The sequence below is a fragment of the Colletes latitarsis genome, chromosome 10 (assembly GCF_051014445.1).
Source record: "Colletes latitarsis isolate SP2378_abdomen chromosome 10, iyColLati1, whole genome shotgun sequence".
Classification (NCBI taxonomy): domain Eukaryota; kingdom Metazoa; phylum Arthropoda; class Insecta; order Hymenoptera; family Colletidae; genus Colletes; species Colletes latitarsis.
The window spans coordinates 11,609,518-11,622,352 of NC_135143.1; the positions used below are offsets into that span (position 1 = coordinate 11,609,518).

The 12,835-nt window shown below is 42.6% G+C and overlaps 1 protein-coding gene across 3 annotated transcripts in view; it reads right to left on the reverse strand.

Annotated features, from left to right (window-relative positions):
* The window catches only part of Alpha-man-iib (alpha-Mannosidase class II b), a 146,551-nt gene that overhangs the window by 79,675 nt on the left and 54,041 nt on the right, over nt 1-12,835 (reverse strand). For 2 of the 3 annotated variants that reach the window (XM_076774460.1, XM_076774462.1), the window contains 2 exons: nt 7,765-8,265; nt 3,937-4,392 (listed from right to left, as the gene is read on the reverse strand). In XM_076774460.1, coding sequence (XP_076630575.1) covers nt 3,937-4,227 — 291 coding nt within the window. In that variant the 5' untranslated portion in view covers nt 4,228-4,392; nt 7,765-8,265. Of the gene's footprint in view, nt 1-3,936; nt 4,393-7,764; nt 8,266-11,765; nt 12,096-12,835 lie in introns of those variants that run through there. The other variant, XM_076774461.1, reaches the window with a different exon arrangement.

Sequence of the window (12,835 nt, forward strand, 5' to 3'; positions counted from 1 at the left end):
GATTCTAAAACTTATTCCTCTTTTAACCAGGAGTATTTCTGCTTATTTTAATTAATTTAGACCTTCGACTCTAACTCTTCGAATTCAGAAATAAATTATTACTGATACAGATTCTAAAACTTATTCCTCTTTTAAACAGGAGGATTTCTGCATATGTTAATTAATTTAGGCCTTCGACTATAACTCTTCGAATTCAGAAATAGATTATTACTGGTACAGATTCTAAAACTTATTCCTCTTTTAAGCAGGAGTATTTCTGCTTATTTTAATTAATTTAGGCCTTCGACTCTAACTCTTCGAATTCAGAAATAAATTATTACTGATACAGATTCTAAAACTTATTCCTCTTTTAAGCAGGAGTATTTCTGCTTATTTTAATTAATTTAGGCCTTCGTCTCCAACTCTTCGAATTCAGAAATAAATTATTACTGGTACAGATTCTAAAACTATTCCTCTTTTAAGCAGGAGTATTTCTGCTTATTTTAATTAATTTAGGCCTTCGACTTTAATTCTTCAAATTCAGAAATAAACTATTACTGGTACAGATTCTGAAACTTATTCCTCTTTTAAGCAGGAGTATTTCTGCTTATTTTAATTAATTTAGACCTTCGACTCTAACTCTTCGAATTCAGAAATAAACTATTACTGGTACAGATTCTAAAACTTATTCCTCTTTTAAGCAGGAGTATTTCTGCTTATTTTAATTAATTTAGGCCTTCGACTCCAACTCTTCGAATTCAGAAATAAACTATTACTGGTACAGATTCTAAAACTTATTCCTCTTTTAACCAGGAGTATTTCTGCTTATTTTAATTAATTTAGACCTTCGACTCTAACTCTTCGAATTCAGAAATAAATTATTACTGATACAGATTCTAAAACTTATTCCTCTTTTAAACAGGAGGATTTCTGCATATGTTAATTAATTTAGGCCTTCGACTATAACTCTTCGAATTCAGAAATAGATTATTACTGGTACAGATTCTAAAACTTATTCCTCTTTTAAGCAGGAGTATTTCTGCTTATTTTAATTAATTTAGGCCTTCGACTCCAACTCTTCGAATTCAGAAATAAATTATTACTGATACAGATTCTAAAACTTATTCCTCTTTTAAGCAGGAGTATTTCTGCTTATTTTAATTAATTTAGGCCTTCGACTCTAACTCTTCGAATTCAGAAATAAACTATTACTGGTACAGATTCTAAAACTTATTCTTCTTTTAAGAAATCAGACGCAAAGGTAACGCGCAAAGAAATGTACCATTAAAAGTTTTAATTCGTGTTCGTATCGAATACAATGGACTTCTAATATTTTTTGTATTATATTAAATAGAAAGTCCTTGCGATGAAATTTTTTGTAAAATTCATGAAATGGATGAGTTTGATTCGTAAGCGTATATTTAAGTTGACCCTACCTTATAAATTGACCATCGGATTAGAACCGAAATCGAGGCGTAGGAATTATCTAGGAGGTGACCTGACAGCAGCGTGTGGCGATTATTCGAATTAGAACGGCGATGATTCGTCGCCCAAGCGTCTTCCACAATTGACAGCAATTACACCTCAACTAAGACTTCCGCTTTGTCCGGGGATTAATTGGAATTATCTACTCAATGGTTTAATTCGTCGAAGCATTTCGGTCGGCTGCGAATCTAAGGCAAACTTCTTTCATCTTCCCGCAGAAACTTCGAGAATTGGCTTCCATCGTCAATCGAACAAGGCACGTGATCGAAATTTCCATTGGCGTGAAATTAAATCGAATCACTCCTTCAACCGTGATTGACTGCGTCTGCTTTGGCTAAATAATCAATAGAGAGTTCGGGGCACTCGACGTCACAAAGCCTTAATTTTATGAAAATTAACCTAGTGATATAGTTAAGCTCGATATTATTCAACGACGAAATATTTCATTAAACTTCGGTGTCGGTCTCGTTATAATTTTAAACTGAATTTAAACACAGAGAACTGGTCAAAGTAAATAAATATTCCCCGCGCAATCGATTCAAAAACATCGTATAGTTTATCGAGGAAATATGTTCAAATTATTGTTCGATTATCTAAATTTCAAAATTTAATTGACAAAACTGAACGAACGAGAAATTGATTTTTAGATCAGACTTTAGGGTAACCGTACGAACTAAATGAATGGCGCTTGACATTTCAATCAGATAATATAAACAAGCCATTTTCTCGAAGTTATCATTAAAAATACAAAATTGAAACTCTACAGTATGTCGAGCAACGTAAGACGAATTTTATGAATTCAATAAAATGATTTGTTCGTAAATCGAAACGTCGAGTGGTCTTTTTTTTTTCTAAAAATCATTTTTCTTCGCTAAAAGTCCAACGTCCATCGAGTCTCGCGTGGACCCAGGAGTAATTGCAATTAAAACGAATTACAGTTCACCGGGGGTCGGCTGTTTAATTGAGTCACCTCGGCGAACCGCTGTATCTGCACTTTCGTTCGGCCTCGAAATTATGTAGTTCGTCAATGCAAACATTAATTCCACGGCTGCCGCAGCCTTCGCTTCTAATTGGAAAAGATTGCCTTCCGGTCGGAAACTTTCTTCCCCTTTCTTCCCCAAAAAAAATTTGGGGAAAGGCGAATCGACGTAGCAGTCTCGAAAAATCTTCGTAACTCGCGATAAAAATAAGAAACATACGTCCGTACAATTTTCAGCAAGACAGAATCTTTGATTTCGAACAATTCTGAACTATAAATTTATTTTCTTCAAAATCTGAAAAGCTTTTTTACTCTTTTCTACGGTTTGGTAGCAAACAAAGGCTGTTTAGAAATCCGAGGAAGCTTCCGAGAGAACTTTCAGGTGGGTCGAATTCATGGGGCAAACTGGTAAATTATTTTCGACCGAATGGCTTAGGAAAGAGAAAAATTCCTTACTAGAAGGGTCGAGCATTAAATCAGCTAAGTCTGCAGACTCCCTCGGGATCGAAGAAAGGAAAGTTTGCCAGCTAATGATGCTGTACTTTCGAAACGACCGGACTTCGCGATGTCTTTGAATCTTTATTACGGCGGAGCTCGCACGATCCTCGTGGACATAAATAATCGCATCAATTATGCATGAGAATTAGTTGGGAATCCGGATTTCCCAATAATTGCTCTTCCCCCGCTCGCCGTCGACTTCACTTTTTATCGCGGTGTCGGCGAGTAATCCGCTGAGAAGGAAAGTTTCCTTCGAGGAATCGAGGATGCTTATAGGCTTTAACTTCGTGACACGGGCAATTCGGATCAGAAATTAAATCTAATCAATGAGTTAGATGCGTGTGTTGGCCAAATTTACGCAGAAAGCGTAATTGAAACTATTTTCTCACGCGAAACTTTTAATTAAGTCGAATATTAGTTTCATCGTTATAGTGTATATGTAGTATTTGCTTTTGTTAGAAGCTACAGTGTTACTCGTAGAATTATTTTTTTCTTATGAATTTTTCTCATTTACTTTTACCAAATATTGTTTACTACATTGTCTCACTTCTATTTATAAAGTAGTTTTATTTTGTTTTTTTTTAATATTAATTCCTAACTACAAAATCGATAGAGATGTATAATATAAACGATATGCAATAATCCAACGCGACACGACCGCTGATAAGCTTCATTTCTAATTTATTTACGCAATCACAGTGTACGAATTCGAGAGGGAGTAATTGTATATCTGAATTATGAATTTATGTGAATAAGACGCATCTTTTAAGGCAGCTTTTCGAACCAACTGAAATACGATGGATGCCGCGAATATTATTATAATGATCTATAAAACAGATACCAAATATACGACAAGAAACCCGAGGAAACTCGATCGAACGAGGATCGAAATACGTGTTACAGCTTCCAACGAGGCTAAACAGAGATTTCTGAAGATCCTCCTCGACGAATACCCTCGAAATTTCCCGTGCAACCGATAGATAAAGTTTACTTGCCTGAAAGTTGAACTTCTCGAACTCCTGCTGGGTGTCTATGTCCACGTTCCTGGGCACGATGATGGGGCAGGTGTCCAAAGAGACCTTGGCGTCCGGTGATTCCACGTAATCGGGAGTGATCGAAGTTGGTCCCCGGTCTTGGTACCTCAGCTCGTCATTCAGAATTCCTGCAGAGGGTCCGGTGGATGGTGCCTGCGCCTGATTGACGTAGTACAGGCACAACAGGAGCATCAGGACGACCACGCAGGCGACGAACACGCGGCTGGAGCCGCGTCGAAGGATCTTGTACATGATCCAACAGCGGTATTCGCCTATCGGTGTGTGTCTTCCGGTCTCGATTCACCTGGAGCACCAGCCGCAGCTGCTCGATCTCGAGTCGATATTCACTGGCGCCGATCGCTCCCCAACTTTAGCGTCGTCCGTGGACTTCATGGGACTCGTCGGTGTTCACACGATCTGCAACGTCACCAACGAATTCAAACGTTAGTCCGGGACATCGAGAACCTAGACTCCTAAGTGCAAATTCTATTCGTCGATCAGATTCTGCAGAACGAACTCGAAGCACTCCAAAGCCAACGTTTTGATTTTCTGAGCAGAGATTTTCTTTCGTTAGCAGTTGATTGAGTTTCTTATTTTGGATCTATATATTTTGAATTTTTCGATTATACAGATTTTCTGAAATTACAATGACTGCTAAACGTTGGAGTTTCATAACCGATGTCTGAATTAGCATTAAAGGTCTACGTGATTTTAAGATTTAAAAAGCAATATGAGTACCGTTCCTTTGCAATGCGACAAGAGTCTGACACGGAACATCAAGAAACTAGTTCGAAGCACTCAAAAGCCAACGTTTTGATTTTCTAAGCAGAGATTTTCTTTCGTTAGCAGTTGATTGAGTTTCTTATTTTGGCTCTATATATTTTGAATTTTTCGATTATACAGATTTTCTGAAATTACAATGACTGCTAAACGTTGGAGTTTCATAACCGATGTCTGAATTAGCATTAAAGATCTACGTGATTTTAAGATTTAAAAAGCAATATGAGTACCGTTCTTTTGCAATGCGACAAGAGTCTGACACGAAACATCAAGAAACTAGTTCGAAGCACTCAAAAGCCAACGTTTTGATTTTCTGAGCAGAGATTTTCAATCTTTTGTTAGCAGTTGATTGAGTTTCTTATTTTGGATCTATAGATTTTGAATTTTTCGATTATACAGATTTTCTGAAATTACAATGACTGCTAAACGTTGGAGTTTCATAACCGATGTCTGAATTAGCATTAAAGATCTACGTGATTTTAAGATTAAAAACCAATATGAGTACCGTTCCTTTGCAATGCGACAAGAGTCTGACACAGAAAACTGACACGTCTTTGAACGTTCGAGCCAGCCAAGTTCTCGAAACTATAATGACAAGCGCGACGCAATTTGGTTTCGGTCGAATTTGGCAAGTGGAATCGGGGAATTTCGTGAACGGTTCAAATCTTATTTCTAAAGCCGTGGCAACTAGACATTAGTGGCATTCGGGTTGCCTTGACTTGATAATTAGTGTCCCCTAGATACATGCAATGAGAGGTTAACTAAGGACGTTGTCGCGTCCTGAAACTTCAGGGAAATGTTCAGAGGTTCTGTTCCTGAAACTGTAGGCGACTATTATTATGCGGTAGAATTTGGATTGACTTAACTCGCTAACTGTTATCTCTAATAACCGGTAGGGCAAATTGAAGATCGATTTACGCTTCTCGAACCGTTCTAATCGCTGTTTTGCTTAAAAAACCATGTGCCCCGGGAGCTTGAGAAATTACTATCGGTCGGGACGGGGCGAAACTTGGACGCTTTTATCTCTTTGTGATACAAAGGCGATTCGTGAACAGTGGATTTATCTCTTGGTCGTTTCCCCGGGCACTTTCGACGATTGTGCGACGAAACTTCGAGGATCATCGACCGGCTCTGGCTGACCAATTTCGCATCGAAACAGTCAGTCATAATTTCCGCGGACGTTTAATCAACTCCGCGTTCCGCGCTGTATTGTAATTCATAGCTGAAGCCATTTACTTCACCCCCCCCCCCCCCCCCGCGCCTTTCTTTCTAATGATCGCAGAATTTCGCGGGGCTTTCGGCCCGTGCTCGATATCCCAAGCAATAATATACACCGACGCGCAAATGTTCCGATAAATCGTATCCCGTTGACCCGACGCGGACTAAAATTGCAAAGCCTCCCCGAATCCTGGCGTCCTCAATGACGTTTTCGAGGGTGGCCAGCCTGTATTACGGATTTTTGTCATTTTATTTCGCCGACGCCCTTCTCCCATCCCCCCCCCCCTTCTCGCGAGTTAAAAGCGTTCGACGATCAGACAATTCATTTCGCGTCCCGTATTAATCTCCTGCGACCAACGGACGCCATTTTGAACCTTGGAAACTGCTTAGTTTGGAATCAATAATACAGAAATTCGATTGGGAACTTTGTACTAGAAATAATAAAATTCCGATTCGAAGTGGACCCGGAGTCAAGTGTGCAATAATTTAGAAATTCTCCCAAAGTGAAAACTAGCTATACGCACTTGGACATATTGATAACTGTTGAAATATAATAAGTAACTAATCGCGACACCTGTAGTAGTTCAGCTTATGTTATGTATAATTAGTTATTTATGTCGTATTGTTCATACAATTTCCATTGCCAACAAAGATAAAATTCCAACAATAATAATAATACCAATAATAACAGTATTTATTTAGGAAAAGCCACTCTATGGTATACATAGAACATACATTAATAATAACAAAATTTTGCCATCGAGGATACTGGAAAGGTTGATTATGAATGCACGGTTTAAAAATTGATACGAATAAACTACGTCCCGGATCGGCCACGGGGGTTGAAATGGAGAATCACTGCCTCGCAGCTACGTGGTTTGCTATTGATTAAATTATCGCCAGAAAAGTACGCGAAAATGAACGCGAACACGTTGTTCATCCAGTATTCAAGCGAGTTTATCGAAGGCTCGTACAGATTCGACTCTCGACCGAAATTAAAGGCAGAAAGAAGCGAGTCGCGCGTCGCGAAAAGGGGGTTAAATGGAAACCGTGCAGAAGCGGCGAAGAACCGCGAGAACAGCAATTTGCCACAAACCAATTCCGCCGGGAACAATAAATACGACCTGGTGAACCAGAGACACGGTTTCCCAGAAACCTTCTGTCGCGATGTAAGGTCGGCTCGCACGCGATAATCGATCGTACCTGTCGACGCGACCTCGCCTGAACAACGACTGCTATACATTCTACAGGAATTTCTGTCGCAATCGAGCGAACCGTAACGCGCCAAACGTTAACTTTACGCGTTGCGACGATTCTTAAAACGGTATTTTTAAAGACGGACTTTTCAGCTATCAAAAACTTTTATTTCGATCAAAGTACGTTTTACCGCACAAATTTCTCGGCGAATTCTATCAGGGAGTCAAACTATATCATACCGAAAGTATAAGCGAATCTAAATTCTAAAATATACCAAGAAAAATCGCGTCGCATCTTCGCGTACAGTATTCCCTCGCTAAATGCAAAAACTTCGGGTTCGAAGTCGATTTTCTCGCAAACGGAGCCTCGTACGAACAAATTTCATTCTTCGTTTTTGATCCGTATTTACCCTAATACCATATACCCGGTGTACAATAACCGATTGAATCGATCCAAACGCGTTTGAAAGCAATAGAAGTGAAAACAAATTAAATTGTCAGTCTTTTAGAGCAACTTGTCATTTTAAACGCACCGTGAGACTGAGAGCTGGAAGGGAAGGGTGAAAAAGAAAAAATTTACCAGAGTGTAACTTACCTTGCCTCGAAGAATCCTCAGGCGATCGTTCCCTCCGGTCAGAGAGTCGATCGTCGGACGCGTTGAACTTCGATTTCGATTTTTCTTCCTCGCGGGGAATCGTATGGAGGGATATAGAGTAACAGGACAGGGGAGGATAGAAAAATAGAGGTTGGGACGAGACGGGGACCAGTCCGGGGCAATTCAAGCTGCGTCTGTGTAGCCCTTTTGTCCGACGACGAGACGTGTCGAGGGTGCTTTATCGCGATTCACTCGATATGCTCGGTGAAGCTGCCGGGAGAGACGGGCGACACTGGGCCGCGGAAAAACGAGCACCGGGATGCCATCCAGGAAAAACTCGCTCGGACGCGTGCACCGTCTTGACGCCTTAATTCAATTTATGTCGCTGCTACTCCCGCTTTTATAAATTTCCCCGAGATTTCGCCTCCGTCACGGTCGAACGACGGCCTTTTCCTGAGGACGATGCCGCTTTCGGTTTTTGAGTCCAAAGTTGACCAATCTCTGGAAATTGAAAGGGAAGGATCCCCCGTTTATTCGTGAGCACGCCAATTGGCTGTAATAATTGTTTCGCCCTTCGTATATACTAGATTAACCCTTAACACAGTTTCAAAACCGATAAATAATTATATGCTTCTCGTTTCTACGATGCGTTAATTTCACCTCTGTGCTGTAAATTATTAAGAAAGTTCTATCCTTAGATTTTGAAAGTGGTTGAAATTTAGGTGAAATGAATTTTATTTGCTGGACATGGCTGTGGATCTCAAATTTCGTAATACAAAATTCCGTTGAAACGTAAAACTGATCGATTCCCGGGCCAAACTCGATATAACGACGCGCTATATCGAGGTCAACGAAAACCGAGGCGAATCGTGCGCGCGCACAGTCGGTCACGTGACCGCGTCGACAATGGATCCTGCGCTTTCTCGTCCGGCCGCGGAGTACTTTGTAAAAGTATCTTTGCAACTTAAATTTTTCGAAATAATAGACGGCGATGAATAATACTGGAGAATTCAGCGACAGAGAAACTCACTTTGTGTTTCAAGTTAGTCAAGAAGTTCCGCGGGACAAAGCCTGGAAAGCCCGGCTCGAAACTACGGGACGACAGAAACCGTACGAAAAACTTTCGCGCGGACAAGGAACCCGGAACACGAACCACGAGGAACGAGGCGAGAATATTGCGGGAAACAGCAGAACTGCAGGAAACGGAGCGTCGAGCAAGAGTTTCTGAAACAGTACCGACTGGGCGAAGCCTCGAAGGCTTTCGAGTAGGTGTGGAACAGCTCTGAAAGAGCTCAGGGCTCTCCTTTAGCCGTTGGCGCGCGAATCGAGTGGAACGTTACCTTTTTTTCCATCCCTTGCCCGTGCTTTTCTCGGGCTCGTTCGCCCCTGGTCCGCGATCCGTTCTCGCAATTCTCGCGTTCCTTCGCCCGCTACACGGGCCCCCGGAAGTCCTTTCAATCGCGAATATCATTGAACGGTTCCGTTGTCTCGGTAGCCAGGCCCGCCATTTTCAAACCGCTCTTTTTCGGCGCCGGGACGTGCGTCGAATCGCGAGAGCTCGCTCTATTCAAATTAAATGGAAAAATTCAACGGGAACTGGCAGCCGTATGAATCGTAATTCCTCGTTTCGCAGGAATGAGCGCCCGTTCCGCCGACGGCAACCAGAATTCTGCGTCACCCGGAAGCACCGCTGAAATCCGACCGCGCATTTTGAATTCTTTCGACGGTCTCGTTTTACTGCAGCTCGTTCCACGGTGTTTTGAATCTCTTGCGAGTCGAACCGGAGACTTAAAAAATATTTACGGTAAGTTTGATACGTGCAGTGCATAACTATAGTATCGATCCTTTGGACTTCTGAGTTGTAATGCAAGAAAACTGACTAAATAGCTTAAATAATGTAAACTCGACGCGCCAATTCAAAAGTCCAATAACAAATTTTCCAAACTGATATCTTAAGTAGTTTTCGTAAAATTCGAAATATATCCGCGTTTTTCCACGCGTGGAACACACGAATAACAAATACCATAAACACTGCAATTAATGTACCAATTATTCCTAAGCCAATGACGGTTGAAAAATGAAAATCGTTCAACCTGTGGGAAGAAATATGGAAAGTTATAAAGCCGAAATCCCGCGCGAACGGAAAGTCTGCGATTACAGCGGAGGCGCGTCACAAACCAGTTGACCGAGCTACGCGTATTTTTCCATCGTCGAATCGAAAAGCCGGGAAAGCACGAAAACCCCAGCGGACAGGCTGCCAATTATCATATGCTAATAAACGTCGGGCAGACCGGCTTATCGAGGCCAAAGAAAATCACGTACAAAACCGAACGATTCGGGCGTAACACCAACAATCAGCGACCATGCAAAGCAGAAGCGCGGATAGGGAGAGTGACAGTGGTAGGGAGGTAAAAGGGAAGCGTGGAAAATATCCGTATTGCTATTCGATTTATCGTGACCCGCGGTTTTATCGAACAATACCAATTACTCGTATGTTAATAACGGCCGGAATATCGATTTCGCGCGCGCGTCGCTTCTGACGATTTCATAAACAAATGCGCGCGCGCATTTAAATTTTAAAACCCTTCGCGTACCCAGCGCGGATTTTCCGCGATCCGAATCGATTTATCGCCCCGAAATATTTTATTTAAATTCCGCATTTATCCGCGCCGGATTCGCCCGCGAAAATAATGAACGAAACTGGAACGACCGACAAGGGTGCAGTTTTTTTAAAGTTTTTTAATCGTTCGCGTACGCCGGGAACCGATAAAGAACTCCCGGTGGTCGCGAATTTTCCCTCAAAATAGCGCGTCCGTGGAAAACCATGCTCGGAACAACACCGACGCGCTCAAGAATATTGGGGATGAAAACGTGGACTGAAATGTAGTTCTTTTCGAAATAACAAAATTTATTCTGACTTGGGCAAAATGTTTCGGATGGTCGGTGAACTATATTAAGAGGCTTTAAAAATAATTTATGTGGTATTTTTAGAATCGAAGAATAGAAATAAAATGGTTATAAACGTCTGGGGCCTGACAGAACCTGACAGCGTAGAAGTAGACGTAATTTTTAGCCTTATTTTCCGGGGTAAACCGATTATCGTCGGGTCATCCCCAACCGTAGTCGGAGTATAGACTAAATTCTCAGGACGAGTGGTTCGACTTTCATAAACCGTCGACAAAACTAGTTCCGTCGCCCTTTCGAACTCCATCCTCATCCTTGACCCTTCTATATCGAATCCGACAGAGCAACGATAAACGCATCGTGAACGTTTGCCCGGCAAAGAACGAAAACGAAAGGGTACTGTTGAATGACCAGGTCTCCTCCTTTCATAAATAGTGTATTTGTTCGACTGAAAACTTCGTCCAAACAACCATCTTCTAAAAGGATCGCGGATCACTGTTCATAGATTCTATCTCAAAGTCCGCTTTCGTTCGAACTTCGTCCAACGTGCAGTGTTTCCCAACCTCGAAGGAAAACACAGTATTTCAGAATATAATTCCAACTTAACGCGGGCTATTTTGTCGACGAACAATATAAAAAGTCTAGAGGACCAACAGGTAACAAATCCAAGAGATTATTCCGATGCAACGCAATCGCGACAGGGTGAAGGAAAACACGGTATTTCAGAATATAATTCCAACTTAACGCGAGCTATTCTGTCATCAAACAATATAAAAAATCTGAAGGACCAAGAGATTATTCCGATGCAACGAAATATACAGTTACGAAATAGTTTTCGAAAGACTCGGCCATCGATTTTCTCAAATTCTTACGGAAGAACCGAAGTTTTGCCCAAGTAAACAACGAAAGAATCACAACAGTGAATCATCGCGAATTTCCTCTCGCGACAGGATTCGATTTTCGCATCGTATCACGTGTTTGGCAGCTTCTGTTGACGCTCGGTCCTCCCGGCCACGTTCCCGAAACCTTTCGCGCTCGTATCGAGCCCGAGACTCGACGTCCGCTCTTGTTTCGGGACGAAAGCGTGGGCTGTTTACCTTTATCCCTCGAGATCCGGCGGTACCCCGACGGAATATTGCGTCGAGCGACGAACTCCTGGCGGCTGGGTAGCGCGAACAAAAAGACCAGCGTATCCCGCGTACCAACCAACGATCGAAGAACCCTCGTAAACATTAGAACCACCCCCGCGGTGTGTCTCGCGGGCAATTCGCGTGTTCGTGTTCGTATTCGTATTCGGTTTCCGCGCGTAGGATCGTCTCGTGGCGAGCGGGCCGGAAACTTTCGCCCTGCCAGGAACGCACCGGAACAAACGATTCACCGACGCGAAAAAACCAACCCTTCCACGACGTGGAGGGACGGAAGGAACGAGCGGTCGCGAACGGAGAACCACGCCGACTAAACTGCCGGCTCGAGCGGAATAGTTTTGACACGCCGCCGGCTATATCCGTTTTTCCGGCGACGCGACAACCCCACCGCGCATGTGCCGATATAATCCACGCTCCCAGCCTGTCCATGCACGCGACTCACACGTGGAAACGGGAGAACAGGAAGCGCGCGCGAGGGACAGAGACAGAAACAGGGAGAAAGAGAGTGAGAGAGAGAGAGAGAAAGAGAGAAGGCGAGGGTAGGACTTTCCGCAGCCCTGAGGGTGTTTTGACTCGCGCGAGGGTGAGCTCCGTTGTCCATCCAACCGACCCTACCTACTTTCTTCGGAGAATCTATCCTCCAGAATGAGCGCGAGGCCCGACTACGGGGGACGCACTCTTTCACGCCATCGCGAGATGATCGACGAGGAAGCGGTTTCCGGCGAACGAACGAGCACAATCGTCCACCGACTCGACCTTAATTTCACCAGTTTACGGATACAGGAGGACCGTTCGACGAGCGCAAAAATCGAGAACACGCTTTATTTTTCACCATCGAGACCCAAATACTTATCGACGAATTCGACGATGTTCGAGCATCGATCCTTTCGAGTCTGTTGGGTTGAGTCATAAGTTATTGAAATTGTAGGGCTATGGGTCGTATGATTGAATTAAGGGACCCTCCTATTTTGTGAGATTTTTTGAAATCGAATTTTTTTTTTTTTTTGCGTTTACTTTTAGTA